The 18,402-nt window shown below is 48.3% G+C and overlaps 1 protein-coding gene across 1 annotated transcript in view; it reads right to left on the bottom strand.

The window, feature by feature from the left end:
- Window positions 1–463: 463 nt before the first annotated feature.
- The window catches only part of ADRA1D (adrenoceptor alpha 1D), a 71,696-nt gene continuing 53,757 nt past the window's right edge, over window positions 464–18,402 (bottom strand). Inside the window, exon 2 of the mRNA XM_077814695.1 lies at window positions 464–1,032. Within this exon, the coding sequence (XP_077670821.1) occupies window positions 464–1,032 (569 nt within the window). The remainder of the gene's footprint in view (window positions 1,033–18,402) is intronic.

Genomic DNA, 18,402 nt, shown 5'->3' with positions numbered 1-18,402 from the left:
GAACCCTTGCTGGGAACAGCCTCTGGAAGGAGCTGTGGTCACGTGCACTATGACAGGAGAATTACACCCAGCTTTGGTGCCTTCATGGTGTTGACCTTTCTATTTTTTTTGGAATCTTGAAGGATGCATTCTAGTTTCCCCTGAATTGCACAGCAGCTATGAAACACCATCACCCGACCAGAAGAACCAGATCATTTCCCCACAGTCCCACTGCTTCCTTCACTTGGCAATACAGCGGCTAAGACTCTGGCATTGCATTAGAGCATTAGTATTTCCCTTATACTAAGCCCTTAGCACCCTGTAACCTTAGTGGGCGGTGATCACAGAACCTTCCGGTGGCTCATTTGACACCTGATCGCTTTTTCCAGTCTGCCTGACAAACATATCGATTGCATCCCATTTTCGTCCCCTCTAACCACATATAATGCACATTTTAAAACAAACAAATAGTTGTCCCGGGGCTTTAAATATCCGTTTCTCTGAGCCCACAGCAGTCTGGTAAATCGTACACTTGGTAGTCAATAGCCTCCGTGAAGTCATTAGGGATCCCTATAGAAACGGACTCCACCTCCATTTTGTAAGCTGCGGTCATGCCCCCTTTGCAGGAGCCACCCCTTATTTTGTTGGAGAGGCTGTTCATCTTTTCTTTCAGCTGGGTGGAGGATGGTTTTTGGAAAGCGGTGACCATTTTCCACCCTTTGAAGCTTAGCGTTCGCCTCTTAGGGGTTCTCTCCTGGGGGATGGAGTTCAATATGAAAGAGCTGTTGAGGGCGGTGATTCTGGGCCCCATGTCCCTGTCAGAATCCCGCTCCGAGCTGCTCATGGAGGTTGCATGCCAGTGGTTGTCATACACCCGCCAGATGGGCCGCCGGTGCCGGTGGCCCTGACACTTGAGCAGCCGGATGAAAGCTCTCCTGAACTCTTTGCTGGAGCAGGGGTAGATGATGGGGTTCACGCAGCTGTTGAAGTACCCCAGCCAGAAGATGATCTTGAAGACCATGTCGGAGGGCTTCAGGGAAGGAAAGAAGGAACCTTGGAGGAAATTGGGACAAACACGGTTAGAGGGAGGCCACGGGGACCTTGAACGGCAGCTCAGAATATACAACTCTGCAAGGAAGGGCGAAACTGATTGTAACCCTGCATAAAATCAACATGCACCATAGACCAAGATTTGAGGGTCTCACTCTCTGTTTCAATGCCCCAGGTTGAGCGGGGCCATTTTGCTCAGCGAGGTACTGCTCAGCAGAAGCAAGGCTGGCAGGCCTGGCCTCTAGGTGCTCGTAACAGTGCAGTCAGACTGTGCAGGAGATGGGAACTGCAGTACCCCCGGCCCAGTGGGACAGCCTCAGGGATGAAACAGCTTCACCAGAGCAGTGCTGATGAAGGCACTCAGCATAGGGGAAATATTTCTCTTACCATCCCCCCCAATGCCTGCCCAGCACCCATCCTGTCTGCTTGGGCTGGGCTCTGGGGACAGCCCTGGGGCCTAAACCATTTCCCACGATTCACAGAGAGACAGGCTTAGAAGCCACAAGCCAGACCACAAGGCAACGTTTCCTTTCTTACCTGTAAAGGTATAAAGCCAGCTTCTCATCTGGTGCAAATCAGTACAGTGCAAGTGAAGTCAATGCAGCCATGCCCATTTGTACCAGGGAAGGATCTGGCCCCTGTGATACCGTCTTTGAGTGAACTAGGTGTTTCAGGAAAGTACCTGGTTGACAGGCCTGGAATCCAAGTCTTCTAAACGCAACAGATATGGCAGCACATCAGACCACCCACATCCTTGATGCTCTCACAGGAAAGAGCCTCCAAAACCCGGCCCAGCTGGAGGCTCCCAGACAGTAGGGTAGGTGGGTTGTGATGAAGGTTTCTATGATAGACACATGTTTACTTGGCAGCAAGCTGACACCTTCATCCCAGCCCAAGCAGGCCACTGGACAGCTGCTTTTTCTCAACGCCGGCACAGGCTGGCACAGGTCTCCTGGGGCTGATCTACCAATCCCCTGAGCCATCCAGTTCCTCATTGCAGAGTCTTTATCTGCATGTCTTAGAGGATATCACTCATTTGGCCCTGAATCCTGAGGTGCAGGTAAACCACGTTAACTGCTGAGCTCTTGTGATCAATGAGAAAAAGGATGCAGGGCTCAGAATGAGTCTTGCAGCACCAGCCTGCTGCGGCGGTGAGTGTGGTATATGAACCCAGACAGACAGACAGCACAGCTGTGTGTGACATTGATGGGTTCCCCAATGCTAGCGCCAGACAAAGAACTAGTCCCCAAGGGACCGCTGATGTCAGTCACTGACAAACACTGCAGTGTGCTTGCAAACTATAGAAGAGAGCAATTGAACAAGCGAGACTGAGGTGCTTGTGGAAGCCACAGAGAAACGAGTGCTGTCAGTTATCAACATGAAGGCAGTTCCTGTTTCAAGGCAGATGAAACACTAATAAATTCTGAGGGAAGACAGTAATCTGTACCCAGGGTGCATGTACAGGATCTCGCTGACTTTTATGGAGAGCTCTGTCCCGAGCTGCCGCTCCTCTCCTGTTTGGAGAGCGGAGGCATGTGGCCAGTTTATACAATCCTCAAGGTCCTTGCAGCTTGGATTCTAGCTAGGGAGAATGGAAAAAACAGTGTAGTGAACTATAAATGTGTATATATGGCAAGGAAGTGGGGGAGGTGTGGTGGGGAGCGGGGGACTCCTGGGTTATTATAGCCGTAGATCTGCTACTGACTCATGAGGCCATTTGGGCACCAGATGAACCATCTGGCTAGTGATGTAAACCTACCTCACAGGGGTTTGATGAGGCTTAGTTCAATAGTGTGTCTAAAGTGCTTTGGGATCCTGAGCTGAATAGTGCTTTACTAGTGCACAGTATTTATTACTACTTAAGAAACCTAAAGAAAGACGTAACTAAGTGTCTCGTTCAACTGTACATAGTCAAAGCATGCACGTACGCCAAGACCCTTTTTAATTCCCAGGAGAGATTTACAATAGATGGTGTATTGGGATAATAATTTTGTCCTTCTGTGGGGAGCAGCAGAACCCTACCCATAACTCAAGGAGCCAGGGATACATAACTAAATTAGATTTGCCTTCAAAATGTGTATCGGTTCTGTAAACCAAAGAATGGACTGAAAAAGAAGAGGCAGCCCCTACCAGCTTGGACGTTTATCAGGGTCTGATATTCAAGGTCATATACATTTTAGAGAATGAAATCTTTTCTATAGAACTTTGAAACCACCCTGTAGAGCTGAATAGGGAAGAACCTGAAGTGTCTGGTTTCAAAAGTCCACAGAGAGGTAAGTTGTCGCTCTGTTCAATTCTATAGAACTTTTCTGTAATAGGGAGGTGCCAAATGCGACCATTAACCAGGCTATGAGCGGCATTGCATCCTGCAGAACCAAAAGTTACCTTCTGTCTCTGCCCCCCATCACAGGCTGCTGGCTCCCCATTCTATTGTGGCATCCCAGCATGCACCACACTGCGACATCACTGCTTTTGCATGGAGTTGGCTGTGTGATTAAGTCATTCCCATGATTACCAAGCCCAAAATTTCAAAAATCATGACTCAGGTCCACAAAATCATGAGATTTAAAAAATAAATAAATGTGGGGTTCTTTTCATTTACAATCTGGCCCTGGAGCCTGTAGGGTTCCCTTTTTCAAACTTGTCTCCCCAACCTCGAGGGCTAGAAATATACTTTTTATTTTAAACGAAAGCTGAGATTCTCACACAATCACGTGACTCCAGAAGATGGGACTTAAAGAAAAAAGTGAATAGCATGAGCCCTGGGAACACTGTTTTACTGCTAATTTATACCTTGGATGTGTGTGTCCCCTTCTGGGATAGGAAAAGGAACTGGGGCACAAAGTTACCCTCTAATTATGTCTTCTTTACTTTGCCCATTTTAACAAATGGCTGCTTTTGTAGATATCGTGGGCCTGCTCTTGACAGGGATATACACTGGCTTCTACCCATGTACAGCCTGTATGGTGGCCCTTGAGTGGAGAGTCCACCAAGAGAAGAATGCAATGGCACAGAACAGCCACAACGTCCCTCCCACCGCAGGGACCAAATGAGGGAGTCCAGCCCAGCCTGAAAAGCCTTAGGCGCTGGCTCAGGAGTGGGCAAGACAAGAAGATATGCCGATTCAGCACATGGCAGCAGCAGCCTTGCACAGCACAAACTCTGAGAGAGGGTGAGTGGTGGGATTACAGACCAGGGGTGCAGTCTAAGGGCCAGCATAATTCAGAGAGGTGTAATTCCCTGCAACAGCTGCTGTGATTCTAGGCTTCCATCTTCATAGCACCACTATTGTCTTTTGAACGGGATATTAATTAAACTTATTGGAGCGCTTTTTGGACCTGGAAGCAGAGTGTTCTAATTGATAAGGCACTGGTCCTGGCTTCTATTCTTAGCTCTGGCACTGTCCTTGTGCAACTCAGTTCACCTTTCTGTGCCTCTGTTTCCCCATCTGTCGAAGGGGCAAAATGGTACGGATCTTTCTTTGCAGAGTGTTTGGAGATTTGCAGCTATAAAATTGCAACTTAAGCGCTGACTGTTACTCACTCTTGAGCCTTTAAAAAAAATTTCAAACAAAATATAACCTCTCAAATCTTCCCAGTTATATTTTTGCTTGCTCTTTGCTTTATTAACTTTAGAAGAAATACACAAGCAAAAATACAATGCAGTGAGCAAGAGGCTTAAGGATGGGATTGTCACAAGTGCCAAAGGGATTTAGGTACATGAGTCCCAGTGACTTTCAATCCCAATTCAGGTAGGCACTTGTGACAACCCCTCTCTGAATTAATGTTATTAAATCAACCAGGAATTTAAAATGAATGAATTTAACATACCATAATAATTAATTTAGCATGATTAAATTAAACGTTATTCCACTGTCACTGCAAAGGAATGCAAACAGATCATTGCTTTGTGCTTTCCACCTCTGTTTTTCTTGACACAAAAGAACAGGACCTCCCATCATAGCCAGCAGGTGTCACTGTTGCACCTGCAGAGTCTGCTGCTTATTATTACACAGAAAAGCCTGAAATAACTTTCTGACTCAGCCTTAACTGCTTTTAATTTTAGCTCTGGGTGACAAATCACGACACTGTGTGACTGAGGGTTAATTTGTATTTTAGTAAATATCATTAGCTGGGTATCATTATTATTTTATCTGCACACATAACCCTGGTGTCAAAACAGTCGAAAGGGTGTTGAGAGTCTGGCATGAAGTCACAATGATCCAGAAATTCAGCGTTAAGGAGAAAACCTTCCATGGTCCAGTGAGGAGCTTCCAAAATCAGCTGATAGATGAAAATATACTCTATAAAACTCAGGGCCCTAATTCAGCAAAGTACTTGAGCACATGCCTAACTTTAAGCATGTGCTTAAATCCATCCCTGTTCTGCACAGACCTTAAGTGCATGCTGAAACTATAAGCATGTGCTCAGGTCCTATTGAAGCCCAGGGGAGTTAGGCACATGTTTAAGTGATGTCATAAGGAAGGCTGGACTTAAGCATGTTCTTAAAGTTAAGTATGTGCATAAGACCCCTATTCAGGAAAGCACTCAAGTCATGTGTTTAAATTTAAGTATGTTTTTAAGTTCCATTGCCCTCAGTGGGACTTAAGCATGTGCTTAAAGTTAATTATATGCTTAAGCAATAGCCTGAATAGTGAGGCTTTCAACTGGGACCAAAACCCCGTGCTGAATCAGGGCTAAGTGGAGATTTACAGCAGCTAACTCTGAACGTTTAGGCTTTTGTTGATCTTTGAAACAGCCAACGCTATTGTCAATAGAGATGTGCAACACCAAAACCACTTGAGCTGTGATTAAGTGGCTGGGTTTTACCCGGGTACAATGATTAGTGATACTGTGGCACATAGGAGCCTTAGTCAAGCCCAGCACCCCACTGTTCGAAGTGCTGTACAAACACCAAACAAAAAAGGGCGTACAATGTAAATATCAGACAAGAGGCATCAGCTGGATACAGACTGATGGGGGAGTACAAGGAAACAGACACAATGCTGGTCAGCATGCCAGGCCGCTGGTGTGCCAAAGCCACCGACTAATTGTTGTCAAGTGTTTTTGTAGGTATCCTGGCAAAGGAGCGTTTTACGGAGGAATGGAAAGGGGCACAATGAAGCGGCTTTGTGGGTGTTTCTGGGGCATGCCCCCCAAGGATGAGGGGCAGCCTCGGAGAAAGCAAGAAGGCGCTGGTTTGAAAATGTGACAAGTGGGTGCTGTAGGCTGGCATCACGGGCCAATCGGAGCGGGAAGTCGACATCTCAGTAGTGAATGTGAGCGGATTGTGACGGGCCTTGAAAGTGAAGAAAAACAGCTTATGTTGGGTATGACCAGAAGGGGGAGCCAGTGGAGGCATGCAAAGAGAGAGGTGCCCTGGTGAAAGTGACAAGCTGGGAAAAGGATCTTTGCAGCTGTTTTCTGAAGGGATGAGAGCGGGGCAAGACTGCATTTGTCAAGGCCAGAGAGAAGGACGTTGCAGCGATCGAGACATGAGATGATGAGAGCCTGGAACAAAGTTTTCGCTGTGCAGATGGATAGGAAAAGCCATGTCATAGACATAGGCTGCAGAGCCGGGGACACCACCTGGACCATGGTCCAACTACTACCTTTTGGCCGTGCCAAAACTGAGTGGCTGGATATGAGTCAACAGTATACTCTTGTTACCAAGAAGGCCAATGGCATTTTGGGATGTATAAGTAGGGGCATTGCCAGCAGATCGATCGTTCCCCTCTATTCGACATTGGTGAGGCCTCATCTGGAGTACTGTGTCCAGTTTTGGGCCCCACACTACAAGAAGGATGTGGAAAAATGGGAAAATGTCCAGTGGAGGGCAAAAAAAATGATTAGGGGACTGGAACACATGACTTATGAGGAGAGGCTGAGGGAACTGCGATTGTTTAGTCTGCAGAAGAGAAGAATGAGGGGGGATTTGATAGCTGCTTTCAACTACCTGAAAGGGGGTTCCAAAGAGGATGGATCTAGACTGTTCTCAGTGGTAGCAGATGACAGAACGAGGAGTAATGGTCTCAAGTTGCAGTGGGAGAGGTTTAGGTTGGATATTAGGAAATACTTTTTCACTAGGAGGGTGGTGAAGCACTGGAATGCGTTACCTAGGGAGGTGGTGGAATCTCCTTCCTTTGAGGTTTTTAAGGTCAGGCTTGACAAAGCCCTGGCTGGGATGATTTAGTTGGGGATTGGTCCTGCTTTGAGCAGGGGGTTGGACTAGATGACCTCCTGAGGTCCCTTCCAACCCTGATATTCTATGATTCTATGACCCTATGTGCCCAGTTGCAACACCACTCACTCAAATTTGGCCAAGCAGCAACTCACTCTGATCTGGCCCAGCCACCTGCCCCTCCATCACAAACTTCCTGACCCATGAGTCCCTGCACCCACCCACTAAGTCTGAGTGGCATTGCTATGTGGCATGCTGGGTTGCAATGATACTCACTCAGATTTGGAGGGGGTGGGTATAGGGGCTCATGGACCGGGGGACAGGCTGGTAGTGGTGGTGGGGCACCTGAGAGGGGAAGAGGGGGTCAGGAGGCAAGAGGAGAAATTGTGTTTCCTCCCCCACACTTTAACTGGGGCTCAGCAGCCCTGTTAGACATGTTACACAGACAGACTCTGCAAGATGCTTGGATGTGAGGTCCTAGAGAGAGGCCCGAGTTGAAGATCATGCCCAGGTTAGAGTCCTGAGTAAGAGGGAGGACTGTGGTGTTCTCCACATTGACTGAGAAAAGAGGTAGTAGTAAGGGTTTAGGGAGAAGATTAAGAAGATTAAGAGCTCTGTTTTAGCCATGTTGAGCTTGAGCTGGTGGCTCTGAGATGTCAGAAAGACAGGCCAAGATTGTAGTTTGGACAGAAGGAGAGAGGTCTGGAGTAGTGAGGTAGATCGATCAGTCATGGTAGCTGTATTTGTTCTTGTGGATGAGATTACCCATAGAGGTGGTGTCGAGGGAGAAGAGAAGGGGATCAAGGATGGAGCCCCAGGGAGCCCTCACAGGAAGCTGGAGGGGGAATGAGGAGGATCCTTTGAAGGGCTCACGGAGAGCGCGATTAGAGGTAGGAGGAGAGCACAGAGTCACCGAAGCCCAGGGAAGACAAGGTCTCAAGAAGAAGAGCATGTTCTATGGTGGAGAAGGGGGCTGGCAGGTGAAGGAGGAGGAGGGTGGAGTATTGGTTCTGAGCTTAGGCTAGGAAGAGGTCATTGGTGAGAGCAGTTTCAGTGGAGTGCAGGGAGTGGAAGCTGGACTGGAGAGGGTCTAGGGTGGGATTGGAGGAGAAGAACTCCAGACCGATTTTAGACAGCACATTCAATGAGCTTAGAGATGGTAAGGCAGAATGGAGATGGGGGGTAGTTTGAGGGAAGTGGGTCAAGGGTGATTTTTCCCAAGATGGGAGAAACTTATGTTATGCCTCTGTTGTGAGGGGACAGAGCCAGAGGAAAGTGCATGGTTAAAGAGAAGAGAGTCAAGGAGCCAGGAGGGGATGTGAGTGGGCATGAGGGACATCAGGAGACGGGAAGGGGTTAAAAGAGGAAAGCAGACGAGAACCTTCTGCGTCTGTGACTGGGGAGGAGACAGTTGCAGGAGGGGAAGGGAAGACAAGCTTTGGGGACGGGGAAGGTCATGTCACCTGTTGTTAATTTTCTCTTGAAAGACATCAGTGATATCCTGTGCTGAGAGAGCAGCGGAGGCAGGAGGGGAGGGTTTGAGGAATGCGTCGAAGATGGCAAAAAGGCAGCTGGGACTGGCGGTGTGAGATGGCTGAGGTCAGCTACTAGAAATAGGCAGGTTCACCTGCACTTAGCCAGTTTATTTTAAATACATCGGTGCTGGTGCTGGAGACTGGACTCCAAACCCAGATCCTGATCTGAATTTCACAACTGCTTCTCATCATTATTGTGCACTGAAACAAACCCCAGATCTGGGTGCCCCTAACCTCTGGAAGGTTCAAATTCTCGAGCCACACCCATATTTTCCAGCTTAGATCCAGTTCTAATTTGAATGTGGTTCTCTAGGTGTGTGTGTGTCTGTCTCTTAAATACAAAGAGTAGGAGGACAGTCCAGTGGTTGGAGCTCAGGCCTGGATCTTGTGGGGGTCTACTCCTGACTGTGACATTGACTTTTGTCTGACCGTGGGCAGCTCACGCAATAGCTCCGTGCCTCAGTTTCCCTGCAGGCAAAATGAGGATAACAACCTTTTTCTACTTCCCAGCAGTGTAGTGAGGCTTAATTCAGGACTGTTTGTTGAGTGCAGTGAGTTCTGTAGATGAAAGGAGCGGTAGAAGTCCAAAGTGTTCTTATTTAAAAGGAAAAAAAGAGAGGAAAAGAACACAAAGCTACAACAATAAAGAGAAAAGGAGCGGCTCTTTAAAAATGAATCCTGAACCTATGTCTTGAGTCATGCCAGCTAAGAGATCAATTCGTGCTTACAATAGCACATTTTAGGGAAAAAAATACATACCCACACACTTATCACCTGTTGGTGTAATGTGACTGCTGTAGCTGATCCCTTGTTTCTGTAGTGTCGGAAAAGCTGTGTATTTGAAACGCAGTAGGAGAGTTCACTGAAGTTTAACACTGGTTGTTTTTCTCCCAGCAGAATTTTGTGTACATACCAAAACCTAGGGGCTCATTAGCATCACTATTAGTATGCAAATATGCATGCCCCTTAAAGAGACACATATTAAGTGCATACATAATTCATCCCACCACTTGCAGTGTGATTATACAGCTCATATTTTAGGTCCTTGGCTAGTAACATTATATACATTTAAGCATTCATCAGTCTGGTAGGCAGGAATAATGCTGAGCCTTCAATAAGCCAGAAAAATCATTAGTAAGAAAGAACGAGCTCTCTCTCTCTCTCTCACCCACATAGCCACATGGAGGGCTTTCAGGATTGGGTCTACGTTATGTAATAGTTACACTGCAGATGCTATCCAGGCATGGTGTGAGAACACTGCATATTGAACACACTAAGGACCCAGGATCAAATTTTCAAAAGCACTTAAGTGAGTTAGGAGCCATAGTCCCCTTTTCAAAACGGATTGAAGCGCGTAAAAGCCAAAATCCCAGCAATTTTCAGTGAGATTTAGGCTCCTAAGCAGCTAAAGAACAACTAACTGTCACTGAAATCAATGGCCTATGGCATTTAGGCATTTTTGAAATTCTTGCCCCAAATCTTGCAATCCTTATACAGTCCTTCACTGGAGTTTTGCATGACTAAGACCAGCAGGATGGGGAAATCCCATTGTAGTGATGCATCATTATCCCATTCTCCAGTAGGACCTGCCATAAATAAAACCACGGTACAGTTTCCATTAAACCCTCTTGTTTTCATGTGCTCCTGACTGTCCAAACCATTCACCTTTGGGCTATGTTTGGATTCGGCCGGCAGGTGACTTTGGAGCAATAGCCGTGTAAGTGTTTTGGGGTCAGGAGAGGGCGAAAAAGCACATTTCTCTGTGTGTGCGTGGCCCGTCCTGAGTATGTGCTCTGGGCAGTCTGAGAATATGTGGGTGCAGAATCTGAAAGTAGCGCATGTTTGAAAATACACTGCGGTGCATAGGCAGCATTCAGTTATAAGGGCTGATCTTACACAATGGATGTGGTGCCCGTGTGTGGGTCAGCTGCATGGTGAGATGCCCAGAGAAAGGAACTTATTTAAATGTGCAATGGCTTTAAAACCTACCTCAGCAGCAACCTTTCTCTCAAAAGTGACAGCTGACCCCAGCTCTTCCCTGTCTCCCAGGTTTGAGGCCTCGGGCATTGGGGCTGCGTGGTACATAGGACTGCAATGGGACAAATGTGCTCTAGAGCAGGGGTGGCCAACCTGAGCCTGAGAAGGAGCCAGGATTGACCAATGTACATTGCCAAAGAGCCACAGTAATACATCTCAGAGGGTTAGCTGTGTTAGTCTGGATCTGTAAAAGCGGCAAAGAGTCCTGTGGCACCTTATAGACTAACAGACGTATTGGAGCATAAGCTTTCGTGGGTGAATACCCACTTCATCAGATGCATCTGATGAAATGGGTATTCACTTGCATCTGACGAAGTGGATATTCACCCATGAAAGCCAATGCTCCAACTCTTTGCCAGTAATACATCAGCAGCCCTCCATTAGCTCCCGCCCCTGCTTCCAGCGCCTCCCGCCCATCGGAAGCCCCGCCGATCAGCGCCTCCCCCTCTCTCCCTGCACCTCCCAATTAGCTGTCTCGTGGCATGCAGGAGGCACAGGGGGGAGGGGGAGGAGTGAGGGCATGGCAGGCTCAGAGCAGGGGGCTGGAAGGGTTGGAGTGGGGGCAGGACCTGTGGCAGAGCCAGGGGTTGAGCAGTGAGCACCCCCTGGCACATTGGAAAGTCGGCACTTGTAGCTCCAGCCCTGGAGTCGGTGCCTAGACAAGGAGCTGCATATTAACGTCTGAAGAGCCGCATGTGGCTCCGGAGCCACCCCTGCTCTAGAGAAATGAAGTCACTTGATGGGAGATGCTGCAGTCTCATGGGCTAAAGGTGGAAATATGAACCAGGGGCTCCAGTCCTGGCTGCCAGTTTGTGACCTCGGGTAAGTCACTTTCCCCCTCAGTTCTCTGTCAGGATACCGATGTTTTCCTACATCACAGAGGCTTGGCTGAATTATGTTCACAGAGCATCCAGGAAGCCAGTTAATTTTCCTTTTCACCAGCAGCTTTCCTCCTGGCTCATGGGTGAACACCCTCACCTTCTGCTTATCATGGGGTTTTGAGGACACCTCATTCGGTCATTCCCAGCTGGGGCACCCCCTGGCTGTCTCACAGGATGTCTCGTGGGAAGCTCAGTTAGTTATCAACCACAGTTTCCAAACCCTGTATGGGCAGAGCATCACCCACTGACTCACCATGTAGACACGCATGGAGGTCTCCCATCCACACACTGACCTCTCCTATGCTGCCTCCATCCTGTGGCCTTTGCTCATCCCCCAGGCTGCAACTCAGTTTAAGGTGCTACCATCGGATTGTTTTGGGAGTTGCCAGTCGTGAAAATGACAAATGCACAAATGAAACTGGACTGACTCCAATTGAATTCTGGCCTCAGCTCCCTGGATGCAGCCAGAATCTCTGAGCAGCTTCCTTCCTGATGCAGTTGGTGCTGGGGGCTGGTCCTTTCACAAGGACACCTGTTACAGCACGCCCTGAATAACTGCGGAAGAGAAATGCCACAGTGACTCCAGGCGCAGGCAGGTGACAACTGGTATTCAGAAGTGGGTGTTAGTGTCAAGAGGCTGGGGTTCCCTTTCTGAAGTCTTTAGCATCCCTGGGTTTGGGGCTAAGTCACTGTGTGACCTTGGGCAAATCAGCTCTGTCTATCCATCCAGCCCACCCCCTTCACCATGGTATCAAGATGCTCAGATAACACAACCATGGGCACAGAATCTAGACAGGCAGGGTTGAGGACCGGACCTCTCGCTCCATACCTCAGTTTCCCTAGTGGGGATACTGACATTTTGCCACTGCACAGGTGCTTTGTCCCAGGTGGACAGCACTCTGTACACTGACCCAGTACCAGTCTATGTGACCCTGACAGCAGAAAGGTGAGATAATGGCCTGGAGGGACCTTAAAGGGACTCCCTTACCTTCTGATCTCCCCCACGCCCTCCTCACAACAGAACAAGGGGGTTCTTACTCAGTGGCATAGCTAGGACAGGAAAACTGGGTGGGCCCCGGCTTTCGGGTGGGTGGGCACTGATGGGGGACACGGGGGTGGAGGCAGAAGGGATAGGAGACCCTGGGGAGGGGAGCAGAAGTGATGGAGGGGCCCACCTCCCCTCACTTCCCCTTACTGCTCAGTAGGCACCTGGAGCACACAGGCTGTGGGGCGCGCCCATGGGGCAGATGGGGGCCCTACAGGGGCTGGAGCTCCACCCACCTCTCCCAACCCCAGCTCAGTGTCTGTGAGCTCGGATGTGTCCCCCTCCTGCCAGCACCGGGTGCTGTTGACCCCGTCTCCAACCCCAGTGCTAGCCCTGCCCAGATCCGCCCTCCCTGTGCCCCCCCCCCGCAGGGCTACGCCCCTGCTCTCACTTCCTTAGCTCTACTAATCCCCCAAACCCAAGGAGCCCTGGCTTTGCCTCTCACTCTCTATCCACCTGCCCTCCCGTCCTGCTGGTCCCTACCGGATGTGAGCTCCAGACCGACCTGCATCCCACCGCCTTGACATTCACGTCAAGAATTGGGCGCAAGGGCTGGGAATCAGTGAGGGTTTCTGGAGGCGTGGGTGGGTCAAGATTCCCGACACTCTGCCTCCTACCTGCTAGGAGACCCTGACTGACCTGCCGCTCCAACCCCTAAAAACCACTTCCTCCCAGCCTCTGTGAGAGTGGCAGGATTGGTAGGGGCCAATGTTTCGCTGCCCACAGGCATGGCAGCGTAGACGGGGGCGGTTGTGATGGTCACTCCACTGTCAGGATGGCAGTAGGGAGATGCCTCGTCCAGGGCAGAGAGGCACACGCGAAGCTGCAGCGGACAGCATTTTTCCAGTGATGAGAGCCGCGGCTTGCTGGAGGTCACGGAGCTAGGATCTCAAGTGGCCCAGCACTGGAACTCCTCAAAGACTGTAAATGTCCCAGATGCAGGCTCAGCCCCATAAACAATCCAACAATAACAAACGGCTTCCCTCATGCCACCAAACACCACGGCATTTTCTAGAGGTTTTTAAGAGCTATGTTCCCTGAATTCAGGGCCGTGGTGAGGAGCGAAAGCATGGATCATGGAAATCTTCCCCAGTGACTCTAAGTCCAGAGCCACGGGTGGCTGCTTGTAAATTACCATCAGCAGCGGTGCTCATCAGTTTTGATCTGGGGATCTCAAAGCACTCCGGCAAGGTATGGAGGTGTCTCTAGCCCCTTTTCACAGATGGCACAGAGAGGTCAAACAAATTGCTTACAGTCACACAGCAAGCCAGTGGTAGGGGCCAGAACAGAACTCCAGTCTCCTGATTCCCTGACCTTGTCCCTAATCACTAACCCACCTTACCCCTGAAGGTGATGCTTTGGGATCTGCAGATTTAGAATATGCCTTGGACCTAGGGGCTCAGATTGCAGTTGGGTCACTGGAAAGCCCTTCGTTGCCATATGATTTCCAGGCAGCTTAGCAGGTGTGTTGTTTCCAGATGACACCTTAAAGAAAAGAGGCCACGTCTGCTCTGCGTGAACATTAAAAGTCCTGACTCACTGCATGGTACAAGTAGGGGTTTGTCCCCAGGTCCTCAGCCACAATATTCCCTTGCTCTGTCTGTCTTCCACTGGCTGCCCACACTGCTAGTAGAAGATCCTTCTCCACTGCAGCTTCTGACAGCCAAAGAGCTGGGTTCAAATCTGCTGCAAGGCACAGATAACAGGGGCAGAGCAGTTTTGTTTAGTTCCCTGCTGCTGCCTGTTCACAGCAGAAAATCACCGGATAATTGTCCGTCTCCTGATTTCAATGGGAATGGAAGGGGCACAACGTCCCCCCAGGAGGCACTCAGTATCTTGCAGGACTGGGCCTCCAGTTGCTCTGCACCTCAGTGTCCTCATCCAAAAATGGGTCTAATAAGACATACCTGCCTCACAGGCGGGAGCTGAGGCTAAACTGATGAATGCTTATAAAGCCTGCGGAGCTCCTCAGCGGGACAGCATTACAGGCGTCCATGTGCTATGGGGCACTAGTCACTCCTCCAGCAGAGCAGGACTGTTCCCCGTCTTCCATTTCCTTACACTTCACCCAGCTCATGGGAGATCCTGTTCTTTAATGTGGCATCAACCCAGAACAGTAGCCACAGATCTCTAGAGTCCTTGCTCACTGTATGGGCTATCCGTAAAGCTCAGGAGCTCCAGCAAACGGGACCCCTATGCAATGGACTGCAGTAAGTAGACCATACAGGCCTCTAAGCTGTGATCGATGCACTATGAATGGTAGTGGGAGAACCATTCTCTCTGTCGGGGCTGTTCCACCAAGGTCTCCAACCACATTGGCACTGTGCTGGTGGGGGTTGGCTGCGTGGAGGACAACTCAGTGGTTAGCCTTGCTCTGAACCCAGTGTTGTGATGGCCTGTGCACTACTGGGAGCATTTGTGTGTGTGTGTGATATATTACAGAGGTACTAGGGGGGCCAAACAGGGTTCAACGTGCCAAATTCCTTTTGGCAGACAAGGCCATTGGGATGGAATAGCGCCACCTAGTGATACATCAATTCCCAGGGCAATAGACGCTGCAAGCCAAAGAAACTGGCCCATGAGAACAATGAGCATCAGAGCTCTTATTCGGGGACAAAGATCTGAAAGCAGCAGTTGAAGGGGCCCAGAAAGTTACTGCACTAATACCAGGCACTTCCACAGCACGTGCCAGCTGAGGATCTCAAAGCACAATGCTGGCATAACACATTAAGCTTTGTTACACCCCTGTGCCATGGGGATGTATCATTGCCCTGATTTTAGCAATGGAAAGCCTAATCCACAGAGAAGATGAATGCCTCAGGCAAGGCAACACAGGAAGGGCCAACTTGACCCGCTGCTGTAATGTCATTGACTCCATGGGAGTTACTTCAGTGATGGATATGGCCCTAGGTCTGTATAAAAGCCAGGAACAGAACCAAAGTTTCTTCATTTCCAGCCCTGTGGTGTGACCACAAAACCATCCCTTTTCCTATTACACATGCCATTCAGCTGCAAGCTTCACCATTCACAAGCAGAGACATGACAGTCTTTCTCCACATCTTACGATGGGCTAGCAGAGTGCGGTGAGGAGGGCGCACATTAAAAAGAATTGGTTACTTTTGAAACAGTGATTTACGGGGCCAGCATGAAGAACTGTCAGGAACACTTAAAATGAAACGCTAGCTGTCAAAAGCAATTGACGAAGTGAGCTGTAGCTTACGAAAGCTTACGCTCAAATAAATTTGTTAGTCTCTAAGGTGCCACAGGTCCTCCTGTTCTAAAAGCAATTGTGTGATTCCTGGTCCTTGTTCTGATTTGTACATGCAATATAGCTACACAGCCAAAAAAAAACCCCCAAACTGAAAACCAACAAAAAACAAAACCAAACCTTGTGGCCGTGAGTCTCAGAGTCCAGGTCAACTGACTGAGGCTCACAGGGCTCGGGCTGCAGGGCTAAAAATAGCAGCTCAGACGTTCGGACTCAGGCTGGAGTCCAGGCTCTGAGACGCTCCCTTCCCCCCGCCCCTGCTCGGTTTCAGACCTCAGGCTCCAAGCTTGAATGTCTACATTGCTATTTTTAGCCTTGCAGTGCACGTCCCGCAAGCTTGACTCAATTACCCTGGGCTCCAATTTGCTACTGTGGGGTTTTTTTCTTTTTTTTTATTTTATTGCTAGGAAGCCATACCTGAATTCGGTGATTCACAATGCCACTCACTCACACCAGGGGTAGGCTTTTATACTAATTTGCCATGCACCTTACACAGGTGGAAATGACAACAGGCAGCAGAGAATCAGGCCCACAGAATCGCAGATTGTATGCCCTTCAGGGAAGAGACCGTGTCTTGCTGTGTGCACGGGCAGCCCCTAGCACATTGTGGTCCGTATCAGAAGACAAATAACATACAATAACAATAACTTTATGGAACAGTCACAACTGCGTGTTTAGTTGCCCAGCAGTAGTAATGGCCAAGGCCAACTCCAGTATCGCCGATCCCCAAGTACCAAAAATCATATCAGCCCCTTCCCCGCAAAATGATGAGATTGACTGAAAAAGCATGAGTTTTTTTTTTAAATAGGTTCTTTTATTTGAGTTCTGATTTTGGAGCATTTTAAGGGTCATATTTTCAAACTTCTCCTCACAACCAGGAGGATTAGAAACTTTCTTTTTAACTGAAAGCTGAGACTCTCAGGAAACAGCCTGAGTCATGGGCCAGAAAAACCCTTGGGTCACTAGACTTGTGAGAATTGGCCACCCTGGAAATCTGTGGAAAGGCCGCAGGGTGACTGTTATTTGTGTAAAAAAACTGGGGACTCCAAACAAAAGACATAATTTGGCTCTTGAGAACAGGGAATGCTCAGGATCTTCTACTGTTTACATCTTGCTAGAGGTCACATGGCTAGAAGAATGGAAGTCATTGGATGGAACTAATACAAGGTAAATATGCACTAGAGAGATTATTATAAGATCCTTGTTTGGATGGTTTGTATTTCATCTGCTCAAATGACACTGGGTGACGCCAAAGAGCCTTGAGCTTCAAGCACTCAATGGTCTTCAGAAAAATTCCATCTGCAGCGGGCACTGAATGAACACAAGTGATGCATGACATTCCCAAGAGCCCTTAAGGATGATTCAGAATAAATGATTTGTGCAGGATCTATGCTGTCACAGGTAATAGATCCCAGAAACAAGGGCTCTTGTTTTTCTGTAATATGAGTTAATTCCCTTTGGCAGGGCAAACAGCTGCAAAATGCCCATAGTTCATGCATTTATTACACTGTGTGCCTCTAGCTGGACATGCATTGTCTCTTGGAATATGACTTTGTCCACACCTTGTGCATATAGGCTGGACTTTGTCCCTCTTGCCTGGGAGTTCTCTTTCCTTTCTTACGAGTTTTACAATTATGACTTCTAATACTCAAGTATCTGTTCATAGCTTCTAAACTAGCTTCAGGTTTTTCATGTTGCTCCTGTCTTTTATTCTGCTGTTTGACTAATTCTGAATGCTTTCTATCTGTATAGATGTGGCTAAGGTTAAATTTCTCTTCAACTGTAGCTGCTGTGAAAGATTTTTATTTGGTAACCCGGTAGCCAGCCTGTCTCTGATATTTTCATGTTTTGCATTCCCCAAATCATAATTTTCAGCCAATGTATGCAGAGCTCTTATAAGCTAGTCAACACTTTCCCCCAGTTTTTGAATTCCCTGGTGAAAACATGCTGTTTCATCAACCCACATTTCTCCAGGGTATAAAGTATGGGTCAAATATAGCCAGAACCCTTTCGTAGTCATCTTTGTGACTGTCTTCAGTAAAGTTAAAGTATTTAAAGCTATACTCTGCTTGCTTCCCCATAGCATAAATTAGATACCCACATATCTCCAGTTTCTTTGTGGCATTTGTTTGCAAGGTGAAATCTTGCAAAACACTGCTTCCAGCTTGTCCATTCTGAAAGTTTGTCGAAGCTGAAGTTCTCTGGGGGCATTGGCATGTCGATGAGATCATGCAACTTTTGTTGCTTTGTTCCTTCTGTCTGTACCCTTTGTTGCTGTTCTTAGTTTACTCCTGACACCATATCATGTGTATAGACTGGTCACAGAGCTTGCTTATACACACCAGATGTGTTCATCATAAGATCTTTTAATGCTCCACCCGGTAGGGCCGAGGTTCGTTTAAATAAGGTATTTTACACCCAGTTGTG

The sequence above is a fragment of the Eretmochelys imbricata genome, chromosome 4 (genome assembly GCF_965152235.1).
Source record: "Eretmochelys imbricata isolate rEreImb1 chromosome 4, rEreImb1.hap1, whole genome shotgun sequence".
NCBI lineage: Eukaryota > Metazoa > Chordata > Testudines > Cheloniidae > Eretmochelys > Eretmochelys imbricata.
Note: the sequence above shows the minus strand (reverse complement) of the source record. Positions and strands in the feature narration are given on the sequence as shown.